This window comes from Talpa occidentalis, unplaced genomic scaffold (genome assembly GCF_014898055.3).
Source record: "Talpa occidentalis isolate TD23 unplaced genomic scaffold, MPIMG_talOcc4v2.1, whole genome shotgun sequence".
Taxonomy (NCBI): domain Eukaryota; kingdom Metazoa; phylum Chordata; class Mammalia; order Eulipotyphla; family Talpidae; genus Talpa; species Talpa occidentalis.
The window spans coordinates 14505295-14522330 of NW_026555331.1; the positions used below are offsets into that span (position 1 = coordinate 14505295).

The 17036-nt window shown below is 43.2% G+C and overlaps 1 protein-coding gene across 2 annotated transcripts in view; it reads left to right on the plus strand.

The window, feature by feature from the left end:
- The window catches only part of ANXA13 (annexin A13), a 50312-nt gene that overhangs the window by 8184 nt on the left and 25092 nt on the right, over positions 1-17036 (plus strand). For both annotated transcript variants that reach the window (XM_037502008.2, XM_037502014.2), the window contains one exon: positions 13028-13103. In XM_037502008.2, the coding sequence (XP_037357905.1) occupies positions 13028-13103 (76 nt within the window). The remainder of the gene's footprint in view (positions 1-13027; positions 13104-17036) is intronic.

Sequence of the window (17036 nt, forward strand, 5' to 3'; positions counted from 1 at the left end):
ATGAGTTCGATCCCCCAGCTGGCCATGGAGCAACCCACATGGTGCAGCAGACCTCTCCTGACTTGCCCACTGCTCCCCTCAGCAGTGTATTTCAGTCAATCTGCCTGTTCTGTTCCCTGCTCTGTCTCGGGAGGATCCTCTCAGTGCCCACACCTGTGGCCTGTACCCCGGTTCTTGTATGTATAAATAAATGAAAGAGAGAGAGAGAGAGAGAGAGAGAGAGAGAGAGAGAGAGAGAGAGAGAGAAAGAAAATGGAGCAGGAGGTGATGACAGGCTTCTCTTCTCATTTTGGACCAACTTTAATTCAAACTCTTCCTCCCAGTCACCTTAGCCCAGTACTCACCTTTCAGATTTGTCATCTATGTTACTTATAAAAAAAATTAAAAGAAGCGATCAAAGTTCACTTCCAACCTTTGTTCTCTGTTCTGGGGACTTTGCTATGTGCCAGTTTGCCACCAGAAGCTCAGTCTTTTCAACTCAACTCCTTTTTAAATAGCATGTTGACTGACGTGTGACAACCATCAGGCCAATGTGGTGGACATTTAGTTCATTAGATCTTGGCATTATTGACACTTGAGGGTGGCTAATTCTTTGTTGGAGGAGGATATTCTGTGCCTTGTAGGGTGTTAAGCCAAATCCCTGGCCTCTACGACTAGATGCCGGTAATACTCCCCTATTTGTGACAACAAAAACATCCCTACACATTGCCAACTCTTCCTAGGGAGGCAAATTCACTCCTGGTTGATTGAGAATCATTTCATTAGCCATAGACCTTAGACGGAAAACAAGGGATGGGGCAGATGTCCTCCAAATATCTTTGAGTGGCTGAATGTCCACCAGCAACTCTGCATTCTTACTCAGGCATCCCTCATTCTGATTGTCTCTTTTGCAACAGGGGAAAAGCTAACTCATCTTAAAGATTAACACTTGTTCTCCCACTGATAATAACAGCAGCTGAGAGGGAGTAGGATATGCCCTCCCCAAAAGGCCGTTAGCCAATTAAGTAACAGCCACAGTGGGAACTAAAGAAGGGGTTGAAGTTTGGTGGGCCATACAACCTGGTTGCAACTGGCACTATAGACTGAATCAGCCATCAACCAAATGTAAATAGGTGAATTGGCAAGTTCTAATAAAACTTTATTTATAAAATATTTATAGGTGACAGGCCAGATTTAGCCTGCAGTTCGTAGTTTGTCAACCCTGGGTTGGAAGAGTGTAAAAAACATTCTCACCAAGCAAAGACTGACTCCATAAATTGACTCCAAAAATTTAAAAAGGAATTCATTTTCCAGGTGCAAGTCCAATGGACATTAATACCTTCAGTGCGCTGTGACTCTCTCATGTTGAAAAAATCCAAGGTTGAATGTCTATTGTAAAAATCTACAGTAAATCTCCCCTAATTTTTACCTGCTTGGATAAAATCTAGGATTTCTTACCTACATAACCCCTCAGTACAATTTTAAGTTATTTTTCCTCTTGATTCACCAATCAAGGTATTGTTATACCAAAGGGAAAGATTCTAATCTTTGTCAGACCATTGGTTCTCGACATTGGCTGCACATTAGAATTATCTGGAGAGTTTTAAAAATATGTGCACCTGGTAGATACCTGAATCTCAGAGGTTCTGAGTTGAGAGGACCAGGATGGAATTGAGTTATTTGTGTGTATTTAAACATCTCACGTAATCCTGATGTGACTCCAGGAAGAAAGGCTTCTGATTTATATATTTTTTTTAAGGACCTCTTCCCCAGAGTCCATTATTTCCTCCACAGATCTTAACTCTAAGACACCCAAACTTAATTTAGCTCCACTATTCCATACTGGAAATTCTCAGGTCTTTCATTTGTGTCCTGTTTTTCCTCCTGGTATAACCTAGTTGAGCTTGTCCAGATACCCTGGTTAGGTTTACTGCTCCTCTTTTTATTCTCTCTGCTTCGTAACCCTAGAAGGCTTGGCATTGTTCTCAGCTAGAGGTGTCCAACTGGATAAGCTTCCTCTTCCTCATAGCTTCCAAATCCCTTTTATCCCAGCTCTATGGAGATAAAATTCATAAATAACATTGTGTACATTTAAGGTATATAATATGCTGAGTTGATTGACTTATATATTGGAAAACAATAACATCTCACCATAGCATGTTAGCATAGCTAACATCTGCATCATGGCACATAATTAACTTTTTTCTTTTGTAGTGAGACTATTTAAAATGTACTCAGGAACATAATACAGTATTACTAATTGTAATCACTATGCTGTATATTACATCCCAGAACTTACTTGGCTCCTATCTGAAAGTCATACCCAACAGCTCCTCTTCCCCTGATCCTCTTGCCCTTAGGAACCACCATTCCAATCTCTATTCCTATGATTTCAGCTTTTAAAGATTCATGTGTAAGTGAGATCATACAGTATTCATCTTTCTCTGTCTGACTTAATTTACTTTGCATAATGTACTCAAGTTCCATCCATGTCATTGCAAATGACAGGATTTCCGTCTTTTTCATGGCTGAATAATATTCCATTGCCTATTCTTTACCCATTTATCTGTTGATGGACACTTAGGTTGCTGGCTAGCCAACATACCTAGGCTATTATGAATAAAGTCTGCAATAAATCACATTGTCCTATTTCATCTTCCTGAGATTTTGCTGGGTAGAGCAGGTATTCATACCAGTTTATATTTGACATTTGATACCATTTGACTCAGAAGGAATATTAGAAGCAAAATTTGATAATAATCCCTTTCCTGCACATTGCCCACAGGGAAATGGCTGTCCATTTTGCCTTGCAAATAGTGGTGACTGTCCTTCACTTTTCATTCCACTTCCTTCATTCCACCAGGCACATTTACTGGTCACAGAGCTATGCAAGGGATTCTTGGCTTCCCTAGGTTCTCAACTTGTGTTTGCAGGTCTCAACTTGTGTTTCTGTAAAATACTGGCACTCTAAGAACTGAACTGAGCTTTTGTACAATTGCATTTTAAAAAGTAATTTTTACAAGGACAAAAAAAAAAGTAATGAGGAATAGTAGAACTTCTGGATTCGGCCAGTGCAGGCTGAATTCCATCACTTACTAGCTGTGTGACCTCAGGCAAGTTATTAACTCTTTTGTGTCTTGGTTTTCTCATCTCCATAATAGGAAGTCATAATACCTACTTGTAAGGGCCGGACTGGCCACAGTGCAGGTTTTCTGATCCCATGCAGACCGGGTAAAGGAGGAGTCAGAGTCCTCAGTGGGTTTTTGCAGGTCTTTTATTGGGGTTCACCAGGCATATGGCAGGCAGGGGTGCTGGGGGGCCGGGAGGCTGGCAGTCCTCCCAGCCCCCAGCAAATCCTCACTCTATCTGGGCTCTCTGGCGTTCTCTGCTTCTGCTTCATTGCTTCTCTCATCGGCTTCTTTCTCAGCTTCTACTGCTGCTCCTCTGCTTCAGCTTCTGCTGGCGTCCCCGTGACGCCGCCCTTAAAAGCACAGTCTTAGCGCGGGTGAATCCCATTTACCTATGCCCACACCCTATTCCAGGTGCCCGCCATCAGGCATGCATTCCGGACAAGGATCCATCATCTATCCTGATGGCGGAAGGGCAGAAAAGCCTGACATTTTCTTTACCCTACACTACTTCATAGAGGTATAATGGGGATGAGTTGTGTTATCACATGGAAAGCATTAGGACAAGTGCCTGGCACATAATAAGTGCTTTATGTTTTGCTGTCATTCTCAATGCTAAATGTTTCTTCCATAATTTTCTATCAAACCTTTAGCTCCTGCTACTGCTAATCTACATGTACAAAATGGTTTCTGATTTAAGACAAATCTTACACAATCAGTTATTGTAAAGCCTCCACCCACAGCACTATATCCCATGGGCTCATCCATACTGAATAGGAATCAGGTTCAGATGGAAGGAAGTAATAACACTGAGCATTTACTACATGCCAAACACCCTGCCAAGTGCTTTTGATGCATAGCCTGGTAATAACTGGCAAGATGTGAGTGTTATTATTATTACAAGAGAAATGCCTCCTGTCTGCAGAGAGGAGTTACTGCATCAATTCAGATGAGCTTCTGAGAACATGTCAGCATTTACCAGCATGCCAGGCATTGTGATTAGGTGATGGGGATATGACAATGAATATGACATGGTTCTTGGCCCCAAAAGGCTTATAGTTTAGGGAGAGAGATAGACTAGTGATTAAGTATAATAATGCAAATATGATGATGCATATTAGGCAGACCTGATAGAAGATCGTGGAAAGCAGAAATTTAGAAAGGATACAAGAAAAATAGCATCATGTCAGAATCAAAGACAGTTATCTAAGTGGGAGGCAGGGGGTGTCTCTATGTGACCATAAAGAAGTATCTTGCCCAAACTGGACTTGGTTTTCCCAACTCTATGATGAACTTAAAATCTTTAAAGGCAAATTTAGCCCGAATCACTAACATTGGCTCAAGCTTCCATTAACTAGCTGTGGCCGAGGAAAAATCAGGCACGCAGGTCTCAACTCTCCCAGCATAACCTTCACCTGCCATTCTGCTCCTGCTTCATAAGCCCAGTTTACTGCCTGGTTCCATTCCCAGCCCTCATTCTTAATCTCAACCTCTTGCTGATTTCATGCCAGCTCAAACGGCAGCCCTCATTACGTCAGTGTACAACCAGCCCTGCGCCCTCTGCTCTCTGAATTTCCTCAAAAATCTCCTATCAGAACCTGGATACCAAGCAACCACTTTCAAATATTTACTGAGCAGACAGCAGGAAACCAGGTTCTGGGGAACTATTAGAGAAAGAGTAAACAATCAAGACACCACTCCCATTACATTTTGATAATATTTTAGAGTTTACCAATGACCCTTCCATCCTCACGTCACCCAGCATCCTGCCTCCTACGTGCCACCGATCAAGCTTATTGTAACCCAGCACAGCTACTGGCCCAAGCTCAATGGCATCAAAACCTCAAACTAAACCTGAGCAGGTGCATCTCCACCTTAAAGAGGAGGCAATGAAGTCTCAGAGAGATGGGTCAGCTTGCCCGGATCGCACAACCAGCAAGGGGCAAAGCAATTTTGAGCTCAGTATGTCTGACATCCAATGCTATGACAAATCATTGTCATGTTTAGATCAATCATGTTTGCTCTGTAGCAGTGTGGTGATGGGTCATAGAGCGTCAGGCATACACAGGTGCTCACGTGCAGACCCAGGAAGCACCAAGCTGGGTGACTCCCTGGAGTGGTCTTTCCCCGCTTCAATCCACTTTTCTCTTATCTTCTTATTCTGTTTCTACTAGCCTGACTCCTATTCATCTTTCAAGCACTCCTTTCAGCACAAATATCAACTCCTCTATAGAAATCGCTCTTTCTCCTCTTGGCTATTTGCACGCAATGTGCTTACCATATCATAATGCAGTCGTCATTGATCTAGCTCCATGTTCATTCCCTGGAGACAAAGACTGCATTTCATACATCATTGAGTTCCCCTCACTGCCACACACCAGATCTTCAATACTTGTCTGTCAAAGGAAGGCCAAGAGGAGAGAATAAAAGGGAAGAGGGAAAAAAGAAAGGGAGAGAGCACCCGCTGAGGGAGGCGTTCAGAGAAGAGTATAACTTGCCTTCTGCATATTGCTTTTAATTAATCCACGTCTCTCATGAGACTGTATTTTTATAATTTCCCACTCTTGATGCTGTCCAAATAGAAGATCAGTTTCCGAAGAAGAATGTAGCTCCTAATGCAACTAGGAATGCAGTTGAATATGAGTATCTCAAGGCTGGGTCCTGGGAAGTCCTGGTTACTCTATTACACAGAGAGCAACCAGTTGGCAAACCATATCCCTCAACTAACATTTTCACAAACTCCACCCTCAGAGTTTGTTACAAGCTGGACCAAGATTTTATTTTCCCTTTTATTGAGGCAACATTGGTTTACACTGTTGTTCGTGTTTCAGAAGTATGGGACCTCCCCTTTCAGGTGGCGTCACCACATGGAATCCAGCACCAGAATACACATAGTTCTCCACCACAGTCCACTGCGTTACCTCCCTCTCCGTTCCCCCTCTAGATGCTTCAGTTCTATAGTCAGCTTTCAAGGATTAGTTTTTGAGTGACTTTATCTGGCTCTTTGCTTGGTTTCTCTGTATTCCACATTTAAATGACACCATCCTGCATTAGTTTTAGTCTTTGTCCTTCTGCTATTTCACTTAGCATAACCCCCTCCAGTTCCATCTGTATTGATGCAAATAGTCAGTTTAGCTTTTTTCATAGCTGAGTAGTAGTGCATTGTGAGTATATATATATATATATATATATATATAGTTACATTAAAATACAATTTTAAAAATTAAGCTAAAAATTTCAAGCCATGGGGTCTCATTTATTTGGGCGCTAAGGTGGTTTCCATAGCCTGGCTATTGTAAATGAGTCTATGATTAACATGGGAGTGCAAGTTTCCCCTTGACTGGTGTTTTCGTATCCTTTGTATAGATACCTAGTTGTGGAATTGCTGGGTCCTATAGGAGATTTATTTGTTTCTTTTGGATCCTAAGTCAAGACCTCCTTAAAGGAGGAGAGAGCACTGAGACAGAAGTCCATGGTATGATGTCTGTTTCTGCATTCTGTTCTCTTCCTGCTGCGGGAATCAGAACTTGACACAAGAGTAGACTTCCCTCTTGGCAGTGGGGTTGCTGACACTGGCCTGGCTCTGAGACACTTCAAAGTGGGTGTTTTCCACATTCTTTTTGCCCAAATGACACCGTTTCTTAGACTCATAGCATCTCAGTTTATTTTTTATGGCTCGCAGAAAAGTGAGTCACTCACTTCCTTTCTTTAGATGCAGAAATATAGAAATAAAGAGACGTGACATGTAGACATGCTAGATGGAATTAAACTCCAAGACTGAAATCTCCCAGCTTGTGCCTGCACTGCAGTGCCTCTTGTAGAGTTATAAGAGATATATTGTAAATATATAGTAGATATATAATATCAATAGCATTTGCTTCCATTGACATGAGCCCAAAGCTCTTTATAAGGATTGTATCTCCTCAAAGACAGCCTCACACTCCAAGAGAGGCATATTATCACACTTGTTAAAAGAGACAGTTAACAAAATGTGGTGTTGGGGTGTCATCCCAAGCCATGAGACTCCATGGCTTGAAATTTTTAGCTTAATTTTTAAAACTGTATTTTAATGTAACTATGCTTACAGAAATACACTCAAATTGGTTAATAGAATGTAGTTTAAGTTTAACGTATCTTACAAATTTGGATCAAAAACTTGGTACCTGGTTTAAGTTTTTTGAAAATCAAGAACATGCTTTCTGTTTTACTTTTCACCTATTAAGAATGAATAGAGATGATCCTCCAATTGTTGCAACAAAGACCTTCAGAAATTAACCTTTGGTTTACTTCTAAAGAATATTACTAATTACCCTGTAAAGCTATATAAAAGTGGTGCAATAGGCTTGTTGTAAAGTTCAATGTCATTTTAAAAAGTTCAATAACTATCAGATGTTGAATAGAATGGGATAACCTCTTCACACTTGTGAAATTATATATAAAAGCTAACACTGTGTGTAGGTAGCAAATCTACCCAAATCAATATTCAGATAATTTCTTGAATCTGAATTAACACTAGCAGCTTAGTTTCTCTGTTGAGGGCAAGTGGGGAACACTATATAGTTTTTCTCTGTTATGCAAAAAAGCTCACAGCTTACAATTTTAACCACTCTGCACCCTGTGTGAAAAACATGCCTGGAACCCCACATCTGAGCCAAAGGTGCCTATGAAAGAGTCATTTTTTTCACATGGTGAAAAGCCCTCAAACAGGACAATGGTTTTGAAATATTACAGAAAATTCACTGCTGATCTGCCATGGACAAATACTAATTGTTTATCATTATTAGGCGCATGCTCTCTGCTAGGCTTTGTTTTAGAGGTTCTTCATGAGTGACTTCATTTGAATTATTCCAAGAGACCTACAAGGTCAGCACTATGAATATTCCCATTTTAGCAAGAAGAAATCACCCAGAGAGGTTCCAAAACTTACTAAGGTCACATAAGTAAGAAGTAGTAGAACTGAGATACAAATCTACTCTGAATAGAATGCCATGTTCTTTTTTTTTTTTTTTAATAGAAGCATGTTTATTTCTTTATTTATTTGTTTGTTTGTTCTGTTTACACATGCACTGGGTACAGTCAGAAGCGCAGGAGGGTGAGAGAGTTCACCAGAGCCAGAGCGGGGAGCAGAGCAGGCAGAAGGACCGAAGTACACTGCTGAGGGGAGCAGTGGGCGGCAGGAGAGGTCTGCGCGCCATGTGGGACCCTCCTCCGGTGGCCGGGGAGCAGCTGGGGATCGAACCGGCGCCGCAGAGGACGCGGGCAGCTTCGTAACCCAGCGCTCAACCGCTACGCCACCGGGGAGGCCCAGAATGCCATGTTCTTAAGCTTAACTTTTATCATATTCTCAATGCTCACCTATAATTAACATGATGTTGTTTTGGGGCATTGTGAGAAATTGATCTCACAATATCAAATATATATATTTATATTATAAATATCAAATGTATATACATATGATATACATATATACATATATTGTCAAATCAAAATATGCAGTTGAAAATCTAAATATCACTACAGACAAAAAGCCAAGAGATGACCCCAAAATAGGAAGAACTAGCATTTTTGTGACTCTTCTCTATATCTGGCACTTGAAACAGAAGCCCAAATAAGCCTCAACTTTTTTTTTTTTTTTTTTTGGTGGGACCCTCGCCGGCGGCCAGGGAACGAACCGGAGCTGCAGAGGCTGCGGGCAGCCTCGCAGCCCAGTGCTCAACCGCTGCGCCACCAGGGGAGGCCCAAGCCTCAACTCTTACAAGACAGACATTGTCCCCATTTTACAGATGGGGAAATGGTGTCTTGGAGGTTAATGATTCCCATTCACACTGCTGTAAGGGACAAAACCACATTCAAACTTGCATTCACGTAGGTTCGAAGACCAAGCTCCTGTAGTCATTTTTATTAGCATTAATACCTGAGTGTCTGTGCCAATGCTCTTAAAAAAAAATAAAACCAAAGGAAAAAGGAATGTTGCTTCACCTCTTAGCTGAAAACAAAGGGAATATCTATCTGTCCTCCTAAACCTTCATGTCTCCCCATCTTGGAGTCCCCTGTACCCTCATTCTGTGTCTGATTCACATTTTTGCAGACCAGCTTAATGTGCTGTTCTGCTCAGTGGCCTCAGGTTTAAAAAGCTAATTGTCCTGATTGGCAAAGAGGCTGGAGGCTCCAAAGTCAGCCCCCTGGCCCGCTAACAATGAACAATGGACCTGGAATGTCAGCTCCGGGGAAGTTCACTACCAGAACAAGCCAAGGACACCCCCTGCATCAACACTGGGCATCAGGGATGAATATGGCCATTGTGGAGGCAGCCCTGGCCAGGCAGAGGAGAAAATTCCAAACAGAATGTTTTCTTTTTTCCCTTAAAAAAAAAAAAATCACGTCACATGATTCCCTCGCGCTGTCATCAGATATCCTGCTGCTGCAGGGGACAGGACTGAATTCACTCAGGAGAAAATTAGAAAAGATAACGTGGCTCCGACTGGTTTTAGAAGGAATCAGGGCATGGTGCCTTCAACCAGCCTGGCTGCCGGTGCCGGCCCCACAGCTGATCTTGACTTTGACACCACAGTATTTGTTCAGCACAAGAAAAATCCTTGAGGCTCTGTATCATCTTTATTCCTGCCACATCCTTAGCTCTCTCCCACTGAACCCCCACCCTCCACCCAACACCACTATTAGTTAGGACTAAAGGGCACTTATTTCCTCATCTCTGGGCGCTGGATGAACCACTGGACTGCAGGAGCTTTCCCGTTCCTGCACCCCATGGCGCCCTGACATGTGCTCATGATGTTGAGGTGGTGGAGGCAACATGCTGAAGAGGAAGGGGTAGGGAGACAGGAATGTCATTTCCTACCTGACAAAGCCTGGCAGTCCTGGTTCTCGCCTTGGCTCAGGCCCAGCGGCCGCCTGGCCAGGAGATCTTAAACAAGTCTCCACACGGCTTGCGCCAGTCCTGGCCACATCTTGGTGCAAATGAAGGAAAAGGGTCCCTCTGCGGGGGGCAGTGGGGAGCAGCCCATCCGTGGTGCAGTGATTGGTAAGTGTGACCCCAGCTGGACTCCAGCCCCCAGCACCCCTCTGCCAGGGCCCCCAGGCAGGGCCAAACCTGAGCAGCCATTCACTGAGCCCAGTGTCACTTTTCAAGGTGAGTTGTGGGGTGGGGCACATCATCCATGACCTACTAAATCCTCTGCATGGACCAGACTGAAGTGATTAACAGAGCAGCTTTACAAATTAGCCTGTTGATCAGAGATGTTTGCTACTCTGCTTCAGCTCCACCTTACATCCCAAGGTCTCGCTGATATTTCTAACGAAAAGTAAAAACGCTATTTACTCCTTTGAGGAACTGCTTCCCACACTCCCACACTCCAAAAATCCCCCCTCACCGAATGTGATCAAAAAGCAGGGTGAGCTCTGTCAGTGTGCAGCCGCACCGGGTCCCATGGCTTCGTGCTCCCACGTTACCAACGTGAACTTCTTCATTGTTTTTGAATAAGTAAACTTACATTTTTATTTTCATTTTATACTGAGCCCACAAATAACATCACTGGTCCTTCCAACAAGTCTTCTGGGGCACCAGATAACTTTCTCATACCCCACAAAAGATTTGGAAAGGAAAATGGGCTATGTCACCTCTCTGCTGGATGTGAAGGTCCCACCCATCATTCCAGAGTAGGGCAGGATGGAACCCGGACCTAGGATCATGGCTTTTGGAAGAGAATGGATCTGGGTGTCTTCCTGGGTCCTGCGAGATCTTGCACAGACCCCCTAATCTGCCTGCACCCAGGTTTCCTTCTCTGTAAAGCAGACTCCTCATCCCACTTCTTCCCCATCAATAATGAAGAAAGGACTGTAAATGAAGAAACTGGCTGGCCGGTGGCAGGTGCTCAGCAAATGTCAGCCCCTTCCAACTAGTTTCAGGAATAGATGCTTCAACCTGGGCCACTCAGTCACTTTCGGAAAGGCAGTGGGTGCTAGGTGGCCCGGAAGAACCCTCTAACTCTAAGAATACATGATTCTTCATTAACCAGCCCCTCTCCAGTCCATGGCTATCAATGAGGACACTTTTGGTTGCAAGGGCAGAAACCCAACTTATTGATTGAGGAGAAAGTGCTAGTTTCTCAGTTAATGAAACTGGGAAATACAAGGATACAGCACCACTGCATGTTAGGACTCATGCCATATCTCTCTCTCTCTCTCTCTCCACATTTTCACCCTTGTCTGCTTCCTTCTCCCTTCATAGAGTGGATAAGATGGCCGCCAACAGCCCAAGACTCCCACACTTGCTCAGCACGGCCAGTAGGGACAGGCACATCTCTCTCACTATCTATACATCAACACAGCAACCAAGAGAAAGATTCCAATTAACCCCGCTTGGATGACACCCCACGCCTGAGCCAGGCACAATGGCCAGAGTGACAGGGTATGCACCTACCTGACAGCTCAAGCCTCATGACTGACAGCCCCGACTATACCACATGAATTGGGGGTGGGGAAATCCCCAAACGAAATGGGATGCCAAGCAGATGAATGCAACATGTCCTCATGCCTTATGTGGTTGACCACTCATTCCCAGGGGTTCCAAAGAAAATGAAGGGAGGGAGAGGGGTGTTGGGTTATTGTAGACAGTAGCACTTTAACCAGCCTCCCTTAAAAGAAGGGAGGGCCTCCCTGGTGGCGCAGGTGGTTGAGCGCCACTGTGAGGCTGTTCACAGCCTCTGCAGCATGGGTTCAATCCCTGCCGACAGCTGAGAATCCCACATGGTGCACAGACCTCTCCTGTCTGGCCCACTGCTCCCCTCAGCAGTGTGTTTCGTCAGTCTGCCTATTCTGCTCCCCACTCTGGCTCTAGTGGATTCCCCCACCCCCATACCCCCTCACGCTTCTGGCTGTACCCAGTGCTTGTATAAATAAAATAAATCTTTAAAAATAAATAAAAAATAAATAAATAAGGGGAGATAAGTGACACATCAGCAGAGAGTCCCTATGAGGAACTGAGAAAGGCAGGGTGTGTTTAAACTGCTAGTTGCATAACTGCAATTGATCTCACATCTTTAAAATTTATAAGCAATGTCTTTACTTTTATGTTTACCTTTTGCTTGAGCAAGTGATATTCCTTGGGACCAGCTGGTCTTGGATGTCCACAGAGAATGAACCCTCTGTTCTCCAGAACAATCTGTCTCACCAACTAAAGGATGAATGATTTGCACCTCATTTTACCTCATGTAGAAAATGTTCTATTTTGGAAAGTGCCCTTATAAAAATAACTTTAAGTTAAAAAAAAAGCAAGTTTTTTTAAAAAAAAAAAAAAGTAAAAGGCAAATAATAGCAATATAAACTTAGGTAGATGGGGACAAACAAAGTGGGTATGTTGTGCCAGTGGCTAAAGTATGAGAAACACCAGGTTAGTGTAGAAAGAGTAAAAGCAAGCAACAATAAAAACTGGTAACTGTGCTTCTGCTGTTTCCTATTTTATCTCTAACAGACTCAATACTGTATCTCATTGTAGATGGTCAAGCATTAGCCTAGCTCACCAAATGGATGTGTGATAAGACCCTAGAGCCCTCGGCTACACACTCAGCTACACACTCATGTCTTACAGCGAAAGGGGAAAAGCAGCACTCTGGGACATTAGCCCCCTGTATTTCTGTTTCAGAGACAGACATACAAAGGTGGGGCTGATTGTACAGATGACCAGACAGATGGTCCTTGAGAACAGAGAGACCCTTTCTCTGTGGTTATCCAAGTCCAGTTGGCCCCAAGGAGTACCAGCCACCTCTCCGGGGCCAGAGTTTGCCCAGCTGATTTCTACACAAGTGGCAGCTGGTCCCTCATTTGGATGACTGCTACCATTTTCCACCAGAGGCAATTTAATGATGCTTTTATTGTCAACTTACCTCTTCATTTATTTTCTCCAGGCCAAAGAGAAAAGTCATCACGGTTTTAATGTGGATCGAGATGCCAAGAAACTGAACAAAGCCTGCAAAGGAGTGGGTATGAAAGATATTTTATTTGTTCATTTACTGTTGATGTTTATTACACTTGAAGTTAATGTGTCATGTCCAGCTTTCCTGTGGTCTTAGAAAAAGGACCTCTCGCTTTTCTTGTTTATTCCAAGCTCAGGTTCTCTTTGCAAAACTCCCCAAAGTTAGAATCAGACCCTATTACTTTTTAGGATTCGATACAATCACCAGAAATTTGGTATTTCTAGTGATTATATACATCCACTTGACCTCTGGGTGGGGGAAATTTCATGAGAAACAGTTCTTACAACTTTAAAGTCTTCTAAACATCTCCAATTCCTTTCATGGGGGGTGGGGGTGGGGAATCAGGTTTGATGAGAACTGGCTGAGGGAACAGGGAACTGAATCTAGAAGTAGATTAAGTGACGTTAAAATCATGACCAAGGTCAAGATCAAGGGCCTAAACTGAAATGGCAGTTTCCATTCAAGCCTGAGATAAGTGCACAGTGAAGAATGAGAGACTAAGATATGAGTAGAAAGATAAACCAGTAACAAGGGGGGTGAGGGAGTGCCTGGGACCAAGCCCAGGCCTCTGAAGCAAGCGTCTAGTGCCAGGAAGTTGGAAGAGATGGGCATCCAAGACAAGATATACAGATAACCTGGCCTCCCTCTCATGGGGAAACATCAGGTTACCAGGCACTAGCATCTTCCTCTTTCTCCACCTACAGCACCCATGACTATCTTCGTTTTCTTGATCTCACCTCTCTCTATACCCTCTCCTGCTCACCCCAAATGCCAAAATGTAAAGGCATCAAGCTAAGCCACCTCAGCCACCCATGAATGCAACGTGTCCTCTGGGATACTGAAGGGTGGAGCGAGACTAAGGAGGCGCGGCTCAGTGCCATTAATGACTCTGGGAGCCATTTGAGCCCACGGATCTTTCACTGAGTAATTCTTTTTCTTATGTGATATAGTTTACATATCATAAAACTCACCCTATTGCAACATACAAAACAGTGGGGAGTATATTCCCAAGATTGTGTAATCATCACCTCTAATTCCAGAATATTTCACCACTCTTCAAAGAAACCCCACAGCCATTAGCAGTCACCCCACTGCCTGTCACCTCCCTTCAGGTTCAGGTACTCGGCTCTCTGCTATCAGTCTGCGGATTTGCCTATTCTGGACATTTCACACGAATGGAGTCATGCACTTTTATGTCTGACTTTTTTTAATGATGTTTTACAAAAACAAATGTTAGATTTTTACTTAGAAGTAAGTTAGTGGAGATTTACTTTCATAAGAATAGGTATTGGGGTAGAAAAAAATATGGCCATAAATTCCTCATGTAACTCCAGTGGAAAGAGCTGGAATTCATGGTGAAAGTTGTAAGAAGTATTTTCCTTAATATAAGGAACCATCTAACATAGAATAATTTGCCCCAGAAATGTCAGCGAAGTCCCAAAGGAGTTGGCTGGGGGAGATCTGGTAAGAAGTGGTAGAGGGATTTTGACATATTAAGTAATCTTGAGTTAATCACAGAGAGAGAGAATGCAAGAGAGAGAGAGAGAGAGAGAGAGAGAGAGAGAGAGAGAGAGAGAGAGAGAGAGAGAGAGAAATGAAAGATGACAGCTAAGTTACCCTCTTTGGGGGCCTGAGAGGAAAAGCTCAGGAGTTCTAACAGCAGAGAGGAGCTGCTCCTGGCTCGTTTCCTGATCTGGTTAAGCTTGTATTTGGACGACAGCTGTCAGGAGACATGTTTGCCTAGGAGTGGAAGGATGTTTATAGCTCGGAGTTGTGCAGAGTAGCTGAGCTGACCTCACAGGTGCTTCCCTGCTGCCCCAGAGGGAGGTCCTGACACCTGGCTGTGGGTTGGAGACAGGAGCTCAAGTGGATATGGGAGTGATTCAGTTGGAGTTAATGATAAATGCTCTCATTTTTGGCCTCCATTCAAGTTCAGTTCAACAAGCACAGATGGAGCGCCTACCAAGTGCCAGAGTCACACAGTGCTCCCTCCCCCTCTTTGGATATGGCCACAAAGTGAGGCCACTACCATGCTGGTTAGTCGTTGATGCCTCTGATATGCCAAGTGCTAAGCTGGGTACCACAAGCATGTCATCCTGCTTAATCCTCCCAACAACCTGTAAAGTTGCATTATTATAATGACTAACAGGTGAGCATGCCCAGGCACTCGGGTTAAATATCTTGCCTATCATGAGGGTGCAGTGATTGGAAAGTAGGGCCATCTTGAAGAGCTATGATTTGGTTGAAAGTCCAGAATTCCAAATTGTGATAAAGGAAAACAATATGGAGATTCCTCAAAAGTTTAAAAGTAGAACTATCATATGATCCAGTAATCCCACTTCTTGGTACTCATCCAAAGAACACGAAAACACTAATTTAAAAAGATATATGCACACCTGTGTTCATTGCTGCTCTCTTCATAATAGCTATGATATGGATCCAACCCAAGTGCCTGACGACAGATGAATGGAATAAGAAAATGTGGTATATTTGCAAACGGAATATTACTCAATAGCCAAAAAAAGATGAAATTTTGCCATTTGTGACAACACTGATGGAGCTGAAGGGCTGATGCTAAGTGAAATAAGTTGAAAGTAGAAAGATAAGTACAATGTGTTTCACACATTTGTGGAATATAAAGAAAAGCAGAAGCAATCAAGCAAACACAACAAAAACAAACATTTAGACTCTAACAACAAAATGGTTGTTACCATTGGGAAGGAGAGGAAACAGAATAGCTTGGGGTGGGTGACTGAACATTGGGTGCGTGTGGTATGATATATACAGAAACTGTACATCTGGAACCTACATAGTGTTATAAGCGAATGTTACCTCAATAACAAAAAAATGTTATCAATTTTTAAAAGTACAAGTCAAAGCAAATGTTTATCACTGGTAATATTTGTCTGCAAGATCATATGCCAATCCCATTTACGTAGCGGTCCAAGCACTAGATTTAAATATCCAGGGTCTGGGCCTCCCCAGTGGCACAGCGGGTTGAGTGCAGCGCAGTGAAGTTGTCTGCAGCCTCTGCAGCATGGGTTCAATTCCCAGTTGGCCAGGGAGATACCCACATGGCATGGCAGACCTCTCCTGCCTCTCCTGCTGCTCCCCTCAGCAGTGTCTCCAGTCCATCTGCCTGTTCTGTTCCCCACTCTGTCTCTGGTGAATCCTCTCACCCTCCCACGCCTCTGGCCTATACCCCAGTTCTTGTATAAATAAAAATAAATCTTTAAGAAAAAAGTATTCCTTCTTTAACAATATATATATAAATATCCAGGGTCATGCTGTTCAATAACCACAAAAGTGACCCATATAGGTAATAAAAACGTTTGAGAAATCAAATTTTGAAAGGAAAAAAAAATTTGCTAATGTTTTAGTTAACTCAATATTATATCAAAAATATTTCAACATCCAACATAAAAATTACCCATGAAACATTTTACACAATTTTCCTCCTGACATTTACTGAACATTTCTACTTGAGCCCCAAACATCAAGTCTCTAAGAGCCTGGGAATGAACTTTGGAGCTGGGTTTAGGCCCAGGTCCGCCACTTACAAATGCCATGACCTTAGTTTTCTCATCCACCAAATGGGTGGTCAGTAATGTCTCTTCCCAGAGAGGTAATGAAGATAAAGGAGGAAGCTCAGGCTCAGCACCTCACTGCCCTCATTTTATGCTAATCTCCTGGTCAGTAGGCTCAGACCCAATTAGAGCATCATGAGCAGTGAGCAGGCCTCGCTGGGAGTGGCTTTTCCTCTCCACCACTGAGGGCCCAGCAAGTAGAATAGTGACCTCTCCAAAGATATGTCCACCCGGAACCTCTGAATGTGACCTTATCTGGAAAACAAGTCTTTGCAGATATGATTTAGTTAAGGATCTTGAGAAAAGACCATGTTGGATGATCTGTGGGCCCTTCATCCATTGACAAATGCCAC